The sequence below is a fragment of the Carcharodon carcharias genome, chromosome 4 (genome assembly GCF_017639515.1).
Source record: "Carcharodon carcharias isolate sCarCar2 chromosome 4, sCarCar2.pri, whole genome shotgun sequence".
Taxonomy (NCBI): Eukaryota; Metazoa; Chordata; class Chondrichthyes; order Lamniformes; family Lamnidae; genus Carcharodon; species Carcharodon carcharias.
In genome coordinates this window covers 123494727-123511687 of record NC_054470.1, presented here as the reverse complement: position 1 = coordinate 123511687, position 16961 = coordinate 123494727, and the positions used below count along the sequence as shown (strand labels likewise).

At 44.6% G+C, this 16961-nt stretch overlaps 1 protein-coding gene across 4 annotated transcripts in view; it reads left to right on the top strand.

The window, feature by feature from the left end:
* man2a1 (mannosidase, alpha, class 2A, member 1) overlaps nt 1-16961 on the top strand; it is a 290929-nt gene that overhangs the window by 224000 nt on the left and 49968 nt on the right. For all 4 annotated transcript variants that reach the window (XM_041185652.1, XM_041185651.1, XM_041185650.1 and 1 more), the window contains 2 exons: nt 35-176; nt 13442-13575. In XM_041185652.1, the coding sequence (XP_041041586.1) occupies nt 35-176; nt 13442-13575 (276 nt within the window). The remainder of the gene's footprint in view (nt 1-34; nt 177-13441; nt 13576-16961) is intronic.

Here is a 16961-nt window from a genome sequence, read left to right as displayed (position 1 = left end):
TTTAAAACTGACTAAGTTCAATTTATGATCCCAGATGCAGCCAAGGCAGACTTTGAGCAAATTGCCTCTTCAAGCTAATTTTTATCCTCTGACGACAACAGCGTACATTCAGGATAATGACGTTCGTGTGACCCTGCACTCAGCTCAGTCCTTGGGAGTTGCTAGTCTAAAGAGTGGTATGTATTAATTACATTTCTTTTCTCTTCCTACAAAATGACTGAGATCACATAATTATAGAACCATAGAAAAGTTACAGCACAGAAAGAAGTCATTCAGCCCATTGTGTCTGTGCCAGTGAAAAAGAAAAAAAAGAAAAAACTAGTTGCCCATTCTAATCCCACTTTCCAGTACTTTAGGTACAGATCCAGGTACCTTTTAAATGAAGTGAGGGTTTCTGCCTCCACCACAAAACAAGGCAGCGAATTCCAAACACCCACCACCCTCTGGGTGAAGAAGTTTTTCCTCATGTCTCCTCTAATCCTTCTACCAGTCACTTTAAATCTGTGCCCCCTGCTAATTGACCTCTCTGCTAGAAGAAACAGGGAATCCCTGTCTACTCTATCTAGGCCCCTCATCATCTTGTACACGTCAATCAGGTCACCCCTCAGCCTCCACTGTTCCAAGGTAATGCCATTGAACATCAACAGTCGATGGTTGGATTCTTTCTTATTGGAGATGGTCATTGCCTGGCACTTGTGTGGCACGTATGTTACTTGCCACTTGTCAGCCCAAGCCTGGATATTGTCCAGATCTTGCTGCATTTGGACATGGACTGCTTCAATACCTGAGGAGTCGCAAATGGTGCTGGCCATTGTGCAATCATCAGCAAACATCCCCACTTCTAACCTTATGATGGAATTAAGGTCATTGATGAAGCAGCTGAAGATGGTTGGGCCGAGGATACTCTCCTGAGGAACTCCAGCAGTGATCTCCTCGAACTGAGATGACTGACCTCCAACAACCATAACCATCTATCTCCCTTTGTGCTAGGCATGACTCCAACCAGTGGAGAGTTTTCCCCCTGATTCCCATCGACTCCAGTTTTGCTAGGGCTCCTTGATGCCACACTCGGTCAAACACTGCCTTGATGTCAAGGGAAGTCACTTTCACCTCACCTTGTGAGTTCAGCTCTTTTGTCCATGTTTGAACCAAGGCCGAAATGAGGTCAGGAGCTGAGTGGCCCTGGTGGAACCCAAGCTGGGCATCAGTGAGCAGATTATTGCTAATCAAGTGCCACTTGATAGCACTGTTGATGACCCCTTCCATGACTGATGATCGAGAGTAGACTGATGGGACAGTAATTGAATGGGTTGGATTTGTTCTGCTTTTTCTGTATAGGACCTATCTGGGCAATTTTCCATATAGCCGGGTAGATGCCAGTGTAGTTATTGTACTAGAACAGCTTGGCTAGGGGCGTGACAAGTCTTGAAGCATAAGCCTTCAGTACTATGCTGGTATAGTGTCAGGCCCCATAGCCTTTGCACTATCAAGTGACTTCAGCCGTTTCTTGATATCACATGGAGTGAATCGAATTGGCTGAAGACTGGCATCTGCGATGCTGCAGACCTTCGGAGAAGGCCAAGGTGGATCATCCACTCTGCACTTATTGCTGAAGATTATAGCAAATGCTTTAACCTTATCTTTTGCACTGATGTGCTGGGCTCCCCCATCATTGAGGATGGGGCTATTTGTAGAGCCTCCTCCTCCAATGAGTTGTTTAATTGTCCACCACTATTCACGACTGGATGTGGCAGGACTGCAGAGCTTAGATCTGATCTGTTGGTTGTGGGATCGCTTATCTTTGTCTATCGCTTGCTGTTCAAGTTGTTTGGCATGCAAGTAGCCCTGTGTTATAACTTCCCCAGATTGATACCTCATTTTTAGGTATGCCTGGTGCTGCTCCTCGCATGCTCTCCTGCACTCTGCATTGAACCAGGGTTGATCCCCTGGCTTGATGGTAATGGTAGAGTGGGGGATATGCTGGGCCATGTGGTTACACATTGTGTTCGAGTACAGTTCTGCTGCTGCTGATGGCCCACAGCGCCTCATGGATGCCAAGTCTTGAGTTGATGAATCTGTTCAAAATCTATCCCATTTAGCACAGTGGTAGTGCCACACAACACAATGGAGGGTATCCTCAAGTGAAGGCAGACTTCATCTCCACAACAAATGGTGGTCGCTCATGCCTATACTGTCATGGACAGATGCATCTGCAGCAGGCAGATTGATGAAGATGAGGTCAAGTATGTTGGTTCCCTCATTACCTGCCGCAGACCCAGTCTAGCAGCTATGTCCTTTAGGACTCAGCCAGCTCGGTCAGTAGTGGTGCTACCGAGCCACTCATCGTGATGGACGTTGAAACCCCCCACCCAGAGTACATTCTGCATCCTTGCCACCCTCAGTGCTTCCTCCAAGTGATGTTCAACATGGAGGAGCACTGATTCATCAGCTGAGCGAGGGCGGTACATGGTAATCAGCAGGAGGTTTCCTTGCCCCGTTTGACCTGGTGACATGAGACTTCATGGCGTCTGAAGTCAATTTTGCGGACTCATAGGGCAAATCCTTTTTGACTTTATACCACTGTGCTGACACCTCTGCTGGGTCTGTCCTGCTGGTGGGACAGGACGTCCCAGGGATGATGATGGTGGCATTTGGGACACTATCTGTAAGGTATGATTCAGTGAGGATGATTGTGTCAGGCTGTTGCTCGATTAGTCTGCGAGACAGCTCTCCCAATTTTGGCACTAGCTACACTAGGTGTCAGTAAGGAGGGCTTTGAAGGGTCGACAAGGTGGAGTTTGCTGTTGTTGTTTCCAGTGCCTAGGCTGATGCCAGGTTGTCCGCCCAGTTTCATTCCTTTTTGAGACTTTGTAGCAGTTTGATACAACTGAATGGCTTGCTAGGCCATTTAAGAGTGAACCACATTCCTGTGGGTCTGAAGTCACATGTAGGCCAGACCAGGTTAGGACGGCAGATTTCCTACCCTAAAGGGCATTAGTGAACCAGATGGGTTTTTACAACAATTGGCAATGGTTTCATGGTCATCATTAGACTTTTAATGCCAGATTTTTATTGAATTCAAATTCCACTATCTGTCATGGTGGGATTCAAACTTGATCCCCAGCGCAATATTCTGGGTCCCTGGGTTACTAGTCCAGTGACAATACGACTACATATTGTCTTCCCCTAAATGGGAGGAGTCGAATGGACAAGTGATGAGTGGAGTCCCGCTGGGGTCTGTGCTGGGGCCTCAACTTTTCACAATTTACCTCAATGACTTAGATGAGCGGAGCGAAGACATGGTAGTTAAATTTGCAGATGACACAAAGATAGGTAGGAAAGTATGTTGTGAAGAGGACTTAAGGAAGATGCAGGTGGACATAGAAAGGTTGAGTGAGTGGGCAAAAGTCTAGCAGATGGAGTATAATGTGGGAAAATGTAAAGTTGTTCACTTTGGCAGGAAGACTAAAAAAGGAGAGTATTAACTTAAACAGAGAATGACTGCAGAATTCTGAGAGCAGGGGGACCTACGTGTTCTCATGCATGAGTCACAAAAAATTAGTATCCAGATACAGCACATAATCAAAAAGGCTAATGGAGAGCTATCCTTTATAATGAAAGGAATTGACATAAAAGTAAGGATGTTATGTTTCACTTATAAAGAGCATTGTTGAGACCACATCTCTAATACTGCGTGCAGTTTTGGTCTCCTTATTTAAGGATGGATGTCATTGTGCTAGAGGCGGTTCAGAGGAGGTTTACTAGATTGACATCTGGAATGAGCAGGTTGTCTTTTGAGGATAGGTTGGACGGACTGGGCTTGTTTTCATTGGAGTTTGAAGAGTGAGGGGGTGACTTGATTGAAGTACATGCTAAATGGTCTTGACAAAGTGGACGTGGAAAGGATGTTTCCTCTTGTGGGTGAGTCCAGGACTAGGAGGCACAGTTTTAAAATTAGGGATTCGTCTTATAAGATGGAGATGAAGAGGAATATTTTTCTCTCAGAGGTTTGAGCGATTTTGAACCCCTCTGCCTCACAAAGTGGTGGAGATGGGGTCATTGAATATTTTTAAGGTAGAGGTAGATAAATTCTTGTTAGGCAAGGGAATTAAAAGTTATTGGGGATAGATAGGAATGTGGAAATCAAATCACAAACAAATCACAATCTTATTGAATGACAAAGCAGGCTCAAGGAGCCAAATGGCTTACTTTTGCTTCTATTTCGTATGTTTGTATGACAAATGGCTGTGTAAGCTCATGTTATCAAACTGATATCACCACTCACCTAAACAAACTCAATCTTCGACTCCAGGGTGTAGGGCAATTGGTTTTGAGTCTTTATGAAACCTGGAAGGCATTTTTTACAGGACTAGCAGTTTTTTCTTGGGATATTTGAACTTTAACTTTCCGCTACTTCCAACACATAAAAGAGCTATTGACATGTAGCATTGTTAGTGTCGATAAGGTTGGAATGTACATGCAAGAACTGGAAACAGAATTTTCTGACAGATTTCAAGATTTCCAACGATTTGGCCCAATACTTTCTTTAATAGTTAAATCAGAAAACTACAATGAAAGTAACTTGGATTTGTTTGTATTTCAATGGACGGGTATTGATGACTTTGAAATGCAGAAACTGAACTGGACTAGCCGTATAAATACTGTGGTTACAAGAACAGGTAACAGGCTAAGAATCCTGTGGCGAGTAATTCACCTCCTGACCCCCCCAAAGCCTGTCTACCATCTGCAAGGCACGAATCAGGAGTGTGATGGAATGCTCCCCACTTACCTGGATGAGTGCAGCTCCAACCACACTCAAGAAGCTTGACACCATCCAGGACAAAGAAGCCCGCTTGATTGGCACCAATACCAGAAACATTCACACCGTCCACCACCGACGCATAGTGGCTGCAGTGTGTGCCATCTAAAAGATGCACTGCAGAAACTCACCAAAGCTCCTTAGGAAGCACCTTCCAAAACCATGACCGCTAGCATCTAGAAGGACAAGGGAAGCAGAGACATGGGAGCACCGCCACCTGGCAGTTCCCCTCCAAGCCACTCACCATCCTGACTTGGAAATATATTGCCGTTCCTTCATTGTCGCTGTGTCAAAATCCTGGAACTCCCTCTCTAACAGAACTACACCACAGAGACTGCAATGGTTCAAGAAGGCAGCTCAACACCACCTTCTCAAGAGCAATTAGAGATGGGCATAAATGCTGGCCAAGCCAGCAATGCCCACATCCTGTCAATTAATAAAAAAAGGCTCATTGAGTTAGAAAGCTCACAATTGTGAGCATCAAAGTTTAGGGATCTGTGGGGTGCACTTGAAGCTACCGAGAGAGATGACAGGGCCTCTACTCTGACCTACTAGATGTCCCTGCTAATAAAATTCAACTGTTTGAAGAAAATTGCATTTGCAATGCTTTCAGCATTTGATCTACATACCTGTGTGAAAAGCTAAAGTCCTCTGGCCCTCTCAGAGTTGGTTTACAACTAATCATTCAGAAGCCTGTGCACAGCTTATCCAAATGCACGTTAGACATTGGAAAACGCAGCAAGGAAAAGCAAGGACAAGGATCACACTAAACTGGTAAGCTTATGGTAATTATATATAGAGACCTTATAAATGTTGAGATATACTACTGGCACGCAAAACCTTAAATTAGAGTGAAAAATGAAGACTTGGCATGCCACTTCTGAAAGGTTGCCGACCTCTGACATAATTATCCCATGGCCAAGGATCTTTCTCTGGTAATCACTCTCTTTGCACATCTTTTTTCCCTCTTGTACTGTCCTTTATCTTCTTTGAGGCCTGACTGTTCCCACTTCTTTAACAGATCTTTCTTTTCTTTTACTGCACTTTTTGTGTCTCATTTCACCACTAAATTTCTTTTCTAGCTTTTCTCACCCCTGATGATCTTTCAAACACTTCTTCATCAGTTTTCCTAATCAAATCTGCCACCAAGTTCCACCAGTCTTCCACAGTATCTGATGTAACTTCTATTTCTCTTGTCTCTCCACCTGCTCTCTGAATTTCTTCTTCACTTGCAGATCTTTGAGCTTCCACCACTTGATGTTCTGTCTACCTCTGATCTGCTGTGGTTTTACCTTTATAATCAATTCTGCCACCGGCACTCTATGTTGATTTTTAAAATTTATTTGTTCACGGGGTCTCTGGCTAGGTCAGCATTTATTGTGCATCCTTAATTGCCCTTGAGAAGGTGATGTTGAGCCACCTATGTGGTTGTTCTTGATTATCAGTTCCTCACTTGGGAAGGCTTTGCAGTTCTTTGCTTCCTTTGCATGAAAATTCTATCAATGATTCTGTCCACTGCAAACACCTTGTCTTCACCATTTCCTCACCTAGTGCTATTCCAACACCATTTCTTCTCCTATCCTGACCATTGGTAGTAAAGTTTATATCTTCTACCAATTTCTCTTGCTTTACTACCCTTCCACTTTGTTTCCTGGAAACCCATGATTTGTATTTCTTTATTCACCACCAGGTCAGTTACATCACTACTTCTCCCTGTCAGGCTACAACATTTAGGACAGGATTTTCACCTTGTCGGGCAGGCGGGCCTGTGATCGGGCCCCAAATGCAATTTCACACTGGCTGGCCAATTAAGCATGAATCGCGTGCTGCAACACTGAGCGCTGGGCACTGCCGGGGTGGAGGCGGGAGGAGGGCGAGTGCAGAAGCTTGAGCATGTGCACGGATGCCCGCACTGAAAGCTCCCTGAAGGCACAAGTCTGCCTCAGGGAGCTGAAGAATTGTAAAAACTAAATAAAGAATTTAAAAATGTTAAAAGTATGTCCCCTCATGTAACTCTGTCATGTAACAGGGACACATTACAAATGAGATTTAAACATTTTTATATTATTTTTCATTCCTGTTGGCAGTGAAAAAGTGCATTTAATTATTATTTAATGGCCTTAATAGGCCGGTTAATTGTTGGCGGGTGCACTGCTGACTCCTGCGCACGCCCACTGACTGAAATATCAAGTGGGTTGCGATGACATCAGGACGCTCGCCCGAATTCTGGCCTTAGACCATAAAACGTAGGAGCAGAAGTAGGCCATTCGGCCCATCGAGCCTGCTCTGCCATTCAATGAGATCATGGCTGATCTGATAATCCTGAACTCCACTTTCCTGCCTTTTCCCCACAACCCTTGATTCCCTCACAAAATCTGTCTATCTCAGCCTTGAATATATTTAACAACCCAGCCTCTACAGCCCTCTGCGTAAAGAATTCCACAGATTGACTACCCTTTGAGAGAAGAAATTCCTCCTTATCTCTGTTTTAAATGGGCACCCCCCTTACTCTGAGATTATGCCCTCTGGTCCTAGACTGTTCCACAAGGGAAACAATCTCTCAGTGTCTATCCTGCAAGCCCCCAAAGAATCTTACATCTTTCAATAAGGTCGCCTCTCATTCTTCTAAACTCCTATGAATACAGGCACAACCTACTCAACCTCTCCTCATAAGAAAATCCCTCCATCCCTGGAATCAACCTGGTAAACCTTCTCTGGACTGCCTCCAATGCCAGTATATCTTTCCTTAGATAAGGGGACCAAAACTGTTTACAGCATCCTAGGTGTGGTCTAACTAGTGCCTTGTATAGTTTTAGCAAGACTTCCCTATTTTTATAACAAAAACAGAATTACCTGGAAAAACTCAGCAGGTCTGGCAGCATCGGCGGAGAAGAAAAGAGTTGACGTTTCGAGTCCTCATGACCCTTCGACAGAACTTGAGTTCGAGTCCAAGAAAGAGTTGAAATATAAGCTGGTTTAAGGTGTGTGTGTGGGGGGCGGAGAGATAGAGAGAGGTGGAGGGGGGTGGTGTGGTTGTAGGGACAAACAAGCAGTGATAGAAGCAGATCATCAAAAGATGTCAACGACAATAGTACAATAGAACACATAGGTGTTAAAGTTAAAGTTGGTGATATTATCTAAACGAATGTGCTAATTAAGAATGGATGGTAGGGCACTCAAGGTATAGCTCTAGTGGGGTTTTTTTTTAATAATGGAAATAGGTGGGAAAAGGAAAATCTTTATAATTTATTGGAAAGAAAAGGAAGGGGGAAACAGAAAGGGGGTGGGGATGGGGGAGGGAGCTCACGACCTAAAGTTGTTGAATTCAATATTCAGTCCGGAAGGCTGTAAAGTCCCTAGTCGGAAGATGAGGTGTTGTTCCTCCAGTTTGCGTTGGGCTTCACTGGAACAATGTAGCAAGTCAAGGACAGACATGTGGGCAAGAGAGCAGGGTGGAGTGTTAAAATGGCAAACGACAGAGAGGTTTGGGTCATTCTTGCGGACAGACCGCAGGTGTTCCTCTAAGCGGTCGCCTAGTTTACGTTTGGTCTCTCCAATGTAGAGGAGACCACATTGGGAGCAACGAATGCAGTAGACTAAGTTGGGGGAAATGCAAGTGAAATGCTGCTTCACTTGAAAGGAGTGTTTGGGTCCTTGGACGGTGAGGAGAGAGGAAGTGAAGGGGCAGGTGTTGCATCTTTTGCGTGGGCATGGGGTGGTGCCATAGGAGGGGGTTGAGGAGTAGGGGGTGTTGGAGGAGTGGACCAGGGTGTCCCGGAGGGAGCGATCCCTACGGAATGCCGATAAGGGGGGTGAAGGCAAGATGTGTTTGGTGGTGGCATCATGCTGGAGTTGGCGGAAATGGCGGAGGATGATCCTTTGAATGCGGAGGCTGGTGGGGTGATAAGTGAGGACAAGGGGGACCCTATCATGTTTCTGGGAGGGAGGAGAAGGTGTGAGGGCGGATGCGCAGGAGATGGGCCGGACACGGTTGAGGGCCCTGTCAACGACCGTGGGTGGAAAACCTCGGTTAAGGAAGAAGGAGGACATGTCAGAGGAACTGTTTTTGAAGGTAGCATCATTGGAACAGATGCGACGGAGGCGAAGGAACTGAGAGAATGGGATGGAGTCCTTACAGGAAGCGGGGTGTGAGGAGCTGTAGTCGAGATAGCTGTGGGAGTCGGTGGGTTTGTAATGGATATTGGTGGACAGTCTATCACCAGAGATTGAGACAGAGAGGTCAAGGAAGGGAAGGGAAGTGTCAGAGATGGACCACGTGAAAATGATGGAGGGGTGGAGATTGGAAGCAAAATTAGTAAATTTTTCCAAGTCCCAACGAGAGCATGAAGCGGCACCGAAGTAATCATCGATGTACCGGAGAAAGAGTTGTGGAAGGGGGCCGGAGTAGGACTGCAACAAGGAATGTTCCACATACCCCATAAAGAGACAGGCATAGCTGGGGCCCATGCGGGTACCCATAGCCACACCTTTTATTTGGAAGAACTGCCCCGGTAGACCGATCGTCTCAGCTTGCTCCTGCCCCACAGAACTCATTTCTCGTTATCTTGACTCCCTTTTCTCTCCCCTTGTCCAGTCCCTTCCCACCTACATCCGTGATTCCTCTGACACCTTACGTCACATCAACAATTTCCAGTTCCCTGGCCCCAACCGCTTCCTCTTCACCATGGACGTCCAATCCCTCTACACCTCCATCCCCCACCAGGATGGTCTGAACGCCCTTAGCTTCTTCCTCGAACAGAGGCCCGAACAATCCCCATCCACCACTACTCTCCTCCGGCTGGCTGAACTTGTTCTCACACTGAACAATTTCTCCTTCAACTCCTCTCACTTCCTCCAAATAAAAGGTGTGGCTATGGGTACCCACATGGGCCCCAGCTATGCCTGTCTCTTTATGGGGTATGTGGAACATTCCTTGTTCCAGTCCTACTCTGGCCCCCTTCCATAACTCTTTCTCCGGTACATTGATGATTACTTCGGTGCCGCTTCATGCTCTCGTTGGGACTTGGAAAAATTTACTAATTTTGCTTCCAATCTCCACCCCTCCATCATTTTCACGTGGTCCATCTCTGACACTTCCCTTCCCTTCCTTGACCTCTCTGTCTCAATCTCTGGTGATAGACTGTCCACCAATATCCATTACAAACCCACCGACTCCCACAGCTATCTCGACTACAGCTCCTCACACCCCGCTTCCTGTAAGGACTCCATCCCATTCTCTCAGTTCCTTCGCCTCCGTCGCATCTGTTCCGATGATGCTACATTCAAAAACAGTTCCTCTGACATGTCCTCCTTCTTCCTTAACCGAGGTTTTCCACCCACGGTCGTTGACAGGGCCCTCAACCGTGTCCGGCCCATCTCCCGCGCATCCGCCCTCATGCCTTCTCCTCCCTCCCAGAAACATGATAGGGTCCCCCTTGTCCTCACTTATCACCCCACCAGCCTTCGCATTCAAAGGATCATCCTCTGCCAATTCCAGCATGATGCCACCACCAAACACATCTTGCCTTCACCCCCCCTTATCGGCATTCCGTAGGGATCGCTCCCTCCGGGACACCCTGGTCCACTCCTCCAACACCCCCTACTCCTCAACCCCCTCCTATGGCACCACCCCATGCCCATGCAAAAGATGCAACACCTGCCCCTTCACTTCCTCTCTCCTCACCGTCCAAGGACCCAAACACTCCTTTCAAGTGAAGCAGCATTTCACTTGCATTTCCCCCAACTTAGTCTACTGCATTCGTTGCTCCCAATGTGGTCTCCTCTACATTGGAGAGACCAAACGTAAACTGGGCGACCGCTTTGCAGAACACCTGCGGTCTGTCCGCAAGAATGACCCAAACCTCCCTGTCGTTTGCCATTTTAACACTCCACCCTGCTCTCTTGCCCACATGTCTGTCCTTGACTTGCTGCATTGTTCCAGTGAAGCCCAACGCAAACTGGAGGAACAACACCTCATCTTCCGACTAGGGACTTTACAGCCTTCCGGACTGAATATTGAATTCAACAACTTTAGGTCGTGAGCTCCCTCCCCCATCCCCACCCCCTTTCTGTTTCCCCCTTCCTTTTTTTTCCAATAAATTATAAAGATTTTCCTTTTCCCACCTATTTCCATTATAAAAAAAAAACCCCACTAGAGCTATACCTTGAGTGCCCTACCATCCATTCTTAATTAGCACATTCGTTTAGATAATATCACCAACTTTAACTTTAACACCTATGTGTTCTATTGTACTATTGTCGTTGACATCTTTTGATGATCTGCTTCTATCACTGCTTGTTTGTCCCTACAACCACACCACCCCCCTCCACCTCTCTCTATCTCTCCGCCCCCCCCACACACACCTTAAACCAGCTTATATTTCAACTCTTTCTTGGACTCGAACTCAAGTTCTGTCGAAGGGTCATGAGGACTCAAAACGTCAACTCTTTTCTTCTCCGCCGATGCTGCCAGACCTGCTGAGTTTTTCCAGGTAATTCTGTTTTTGTTTTCGATTTCCAGCATCCGCAGTTTTTTTGTTTTTATCCCTATTTTTATACTCCATTCTCTTTGAAATAAAGGCCAACTTTCCATTTGCCTTCCCTACTACCTTTTGAACTTTAAGCTAGCTTTTTGGGATTCATGCACGAGGACCCCCAAATTACTCTGCGCTGCAGTTTTCTTTAGTCTTTCTCCATTTGAATAATATTCAACTCCTCTATTCTTCGTGCCAAAGTGCATAACCTCACACTTTCCCACATTATATTCCATCTGCTATGTTTTTGCCTACTCACTTAACCTGTCCTATCCCTCTGTAGACTCCTGGTGTCATCCTCACCACTTGCCTTCCCACCTATTTTTGTGTCATCTGCAAACTTGGTAATACATTAATTCCCCTCATCCAAATCATTAATATATATTGTAAATAATTGTGGCCCCAGCACTGATTGCTGTGGCACTCCACTAGTTACAAGTTGCCATTCTGAAAATGTGCCCCCCACCCCCATATCCCAACTCTCTCTTCCATTAGGTAGCCAGTCCTCAATCTATGCTAATATACTACCCCCTACACCATAGGCTGTTACCTTATTAAATAGCCTTATGTGTGGTACCTTATCGAATGCCTTTTGGAAATCCAAATATTTAATATCTACTATTTCCCCTTTATCCTACTTGTTACCTCCTCAAAGAATTCTAATAAATTTGTCAAGCATGATTTCCCCTTCATGAAGCTATGCTGACTCTGCCTGATTATATTATGCATTTCTAAATGCTCTGCTATTAAATCCTTTATAATAGACTCCAACATTTTCCCAATGGTAGACATTAAGCTAACTGGCCTATAGTTACCTGTTTTTTGCCTCCTTTTTTGATAAGGGTGTTACATTGGCAGTTTTCTATCCTCTGGGACTTTTCCAGAATCTAAGGATTCTTGGAAGATTGCTACCAGTGCATCCACTATCTCTGCAGCTATTTCCTTTGATATCCTATGCAGCCTCTCAGGTCCAAGTGACTTATTGGCCTTTAGCCCCATTAGTTTCCCTGTTACTTTTTCTCTCATGATAGTTATTGTATTTTTTTCCTCTCCCCACCCTTTTGCCCCATGATTATTTAGTATTTTTGATATGCTTTTTAGATTTTATAATTTCCCCTCGCGATCAAGCTTTCTTCTTTAGCCAACTTTCTCCGTTCGATGGTAAACTTTACCCATTTCTCACGGTTTGGCCAAGACCATGCACACCACTTGCAGGTGTCACAGCCATGTGAGGAGGGATAAAATTTACTCCCCTTATCTACCACTCCTAGTCTGACCGTAACAGTTTTTTTTTAATTTAGCGAGGCCGTGCTTTGCCAATACTGCAGGAGTCCCATTATTTGCACTTCCAGATGATAAATAATTGGTCAGACAGGTTTTCTGAGTTTAAACAAAGAACAAGATAAGTTTATTTGAACTATTTCCCAAATTTTAAAAAAAACTAGGTTTGACACCATGGGGAAATATTTTGTTGCAGTGCTATGGAGGGGAAAACCATTGATTTGATAAGATTGTGGAGAATGACCTCAAGTATGGTTGAACTGGTTGATGAAATGTGAGATTTGGTTCACTGGTGGATCCCTGATGGAGTGGGTGGGGCTTTAACCCCTTCTTTGATCGGCAGGAACCAGCAGTTAGGATGTAGTAGATACTTGCTCACTGGCCTCTTGTCCAAATTGATTGACTGCAACTTTACAGAAAAGGAAAACCACCTCCTGTGATACATGTGCCAACGCAACATACTATTTCCATGGGGTGTTCATTGATCCCACTTGGTTTCACTCAGACAGGTGATCAATGGTAGAAAATGTTGTAAATAAATGTTGCTATTTGTACTGTAACAATTGCTTAAACAATCCACATTGAAAAGTGAAAAATTATTGAAGTTTTTTACAGGAATCCAGTACACACAATCCATTAAAATCCATTGTATATGCATACTTTTCTGCTTTATTTAAGATGATTATGGCAAAATAATTAGTAGGTTGTGGTCTTTTGATGTCCATGAGGTTAATGAACACAATAGTTTTATTAGCATTTATGATATAATTGCAATTAACAGTAAGTTAAAATATAATTTGCTTAACAGGCCAGCTGGAAGTCATAATGGATCGCAGACTGGTGCAGGATGACAACCGTGGCCTGGGCCAAGGTCTCAAGGACAATAAAATCACAGCCAATTTATTCAGAGTTTTGTTGGAGAGAAGAATTGGAGTAGATATGGTAAGACTAATTATGCAGTGCCAGTATTAATTTCCTTAGTATGACTAACTGAGAAGTCTATATTATTAGAAAAAAATCAGAACTATTAAATTTTTTAAAAAAAAATCATTCGAACAAATAGACTCGAATAAAACAATTGACATTTAAATAATTAATTTTCATAATTTTATGGGTGTGCATAATGGGTTATTGGGAAAATACATCATAAGACATATTTTCCACATTTATGTCCTTCAACACTGGATACCAACAGCCACTGTGATTCACTGGAGTCCAGTGTTGCAAGAGCCATTGGTGAGGTGGGGGTGCAGGGGGTGAGTGGTGGGTGTAAATTGGGATTATTTAAACAACCAAAATACAGTCAGACTTTGAAAGCTTTTTATGCCAGTTCTGTGGTACTGCGGATCCACTGCATGGTTATAGTCAGGGAATTGCTCAAGAGGTGCCATGAAAGGCTCGAGCTATTGCCTGCAATCATCAAAATAGCCTGATTGGATCAGTGACATTGGCTGCAGGCAGGTGGAAGTTCTGTTTCACTCCAAAAATACCACTAAGGTCACAGTAGGAATTTCAGGGCTATTCTGTTCTATTTGTTGGCTTGAGCCCAGTAGTAGCACTTGTGGGACCGTCATGGATTCAAACCTAGCTACAGAGATTATCTAGACTATTTGAGTGAAATAATGAGGGAGTGCTGCATCAGAGATGTTATCCTTCAGGTGAATGTAAAAGGACTTACAGTCCTTTTGGAAGGAGAGCAAGGGATTCTTCCAGTGTACTGGCCAATATTTATTCATCGACAAACATGACAAAAACAGATAATCAAAAACAGATCATCAATCTCATTGCTCTTTGTGGTACCTTGCTGTGCACAAATTGGTTGCCATTTCCCCACTGTACAGCAGTGACTGCATTCAGAAGTACTCCATTAGTTGAGAATTTCTTTGTGATGTCCTGGAGTCATGAGAGACACCATATAAATGCAAGGTATTTTTTTCTAATTCTGCACTCTTAACTTGAAGCCGTATCTACAATAACGGTGCCAATATGTAGCACGTAGAAAGTTAAGAGGAAGGGGCCTAAGCTGGATTGTTGGTGATTCCAGGGATGAGTTATTGTAGGGATGGAAGGAGAATACACTTCAAAATTGGCCGACACAGAAAAAGAGAGGATGATGTGGTTGTGCATGTTGAAGGCTGCAAAGGTCAGCTGATGAAGGAGGAATAATGCACCTTTTTCACCTTGCAGAGAATGTCATTCATAATTTTGATTAGTATCATTTTGACACTGTTAGCGTGTCAGAACTGATTGAAAGGATTCAGACAGGAAGTTGCAAAAGAGGTGGGCACAAACTGTTTTCTATTCATTCTTGGGATATGAACATCTCTGGGAAGGCTAGCGTTTTTTGCCCATCCCTAATTGCGCTTGAAAAGGTGGCAGTGAGCCACCTTCTTAAACTGCCGCAGTCCATGTGCTGTAGGTACACCCATAATGCTATTAGGGAGGGTGTTCCAGGATTTTGACAGTGACAGTGAAGGAATGATAATTAGTTCCAAGTCAGGATGGCGTGTGACTTGGACAGGATCTTCTAGGTGGTGGCATTCCCATGCATCTGCTGCCCTTTTTCTTTTTGATGACAAAGGTTTGGAAGGTGCTAGCAAAAGGAGTCTGGGCATGTTGCTGCAGTGTATCCAGTACTTTGTACTTACCACCACCACTGTGCACCAGTTGCAGTTGGGATGCCAATCAAATGTGCTACTTTGTCCTGGATGGTGTCAAGATTCTTGAGTTGGAGCTACACTCATTCACACAGTTGGAGAGTATTCCATCACACTTCTGACTTGTGCCTTGTAGATGGTGGGCAGACTTTGAGAAGTCAAGAAATGAGTTACTTGCTGCTGAATTCACAGCGCCAGACCTGCTCTTATAACCATGATATTTATATGGCTGGTTCGGTTAAATTTCTGATCAATAGTAACACCCCACAAGATGTTGATAGTAGGGGATTCAGCGATGGTAATGCCTTTAAATGTCAAGGCAAGATGGTTAGATGCTTTCTTGTTGGAAATGGCCGTTGCCTGGGACTTATGTGGCACAAATGTTACTTGCCACTTATCAACCTAAGCCTGAATATTGGCAGTTGCCAAACAATCAACACACTCTTCTCATGAAGTACAAATTGTTCTTCATTTTACATTTGGTATTCTTACGAGTGTCCTGGTGAGTGCAAGATGAAAAGCTTCAACGTATGTCTTTTTTCAGCGATATTCAAAACTGAAGATGGTTGATCCTAGGACACTAATCCTGAGGAACTCCTGCAGTCCTTGGACTGAAATGATTGGCCTCCAAAAACCACAGCATCTTCATTTGTGCTCAGTTTGATTCTTGCTGGCAGAGAGGGTCTCCCCCCCCCCCCAATTCCATTGACTTCAACTTTTTTAAAGTTTTTTGATGCTACACTGGGTTAAGTACTGCCTTGACATCAAGTGCAGTCACTCTCACCTCGCCTCTTGCGTTCAACTCTGCTGCCTATGTTTAGACCAAGGCTGTAATCTCAGAAGCTGAATGGCCCTGGCAGAACCAAAATGAGCAATGATGAGCAGGTTATTATTGTTGAATAAGTGCTGTTTTATAGCAGAGTCGATGACACCTTCCATCACTTTGCTTATGATTGAGAGTAGACTGATGGGGCGGTAATTGGATGGATCCTACTTTTTGTCGATAGGGCATACCATGGGAATTTTCCACATTGTTGGTTAGATGCCTGTGTTGTAGCTGTACTGGAACAGCTTGGCCAAAGACATGGCTAGTTCTGGAGCATAAGCCTTCAGGACAACAGCCATGATATAGTCAGGGCCCATAGCCTTTGCTGTATGCAGTGCCTTCAACCAATATTTCATATCACATGGAGTGAATGATTTGGGGAGAACCTCAGGTGGAGGCTAAGAGGATCATCAGACTGCATTTTACATGCTACAACCAGGCATGTTTCTGGTTGGGGTACATGTAAAATAAGGCAGGTGCCCACTCCACTACCTTCCCAACCACCCCTGAACTCATCCTCATATTACAGAGGTGGGCGGGTGCTGAAATTGGCAGCCTACCCGCCATATTTGAATTGATAATCAAGGGTCAACTAGGCTTCTAACCAAATCAGTTGACCCTGATAATATGCTGGCCATGCCATAAAACGTTTGGCATGGGCAGCTGGGCAGGAGTGAGCAACCCAATTTTTTTAACTTCATTCTTCAAAGGGCAGGAAGGAAAGGGAGGGATCAATCTTCAGGACTGCCTTTGCAGATCAGGAGGCAGCACCCCCCCCCCGAAAAATGGAACCCCCCAATCTTCCTAACTCCCTTCAAACTTAAACCCAACATCAACCCACTCAC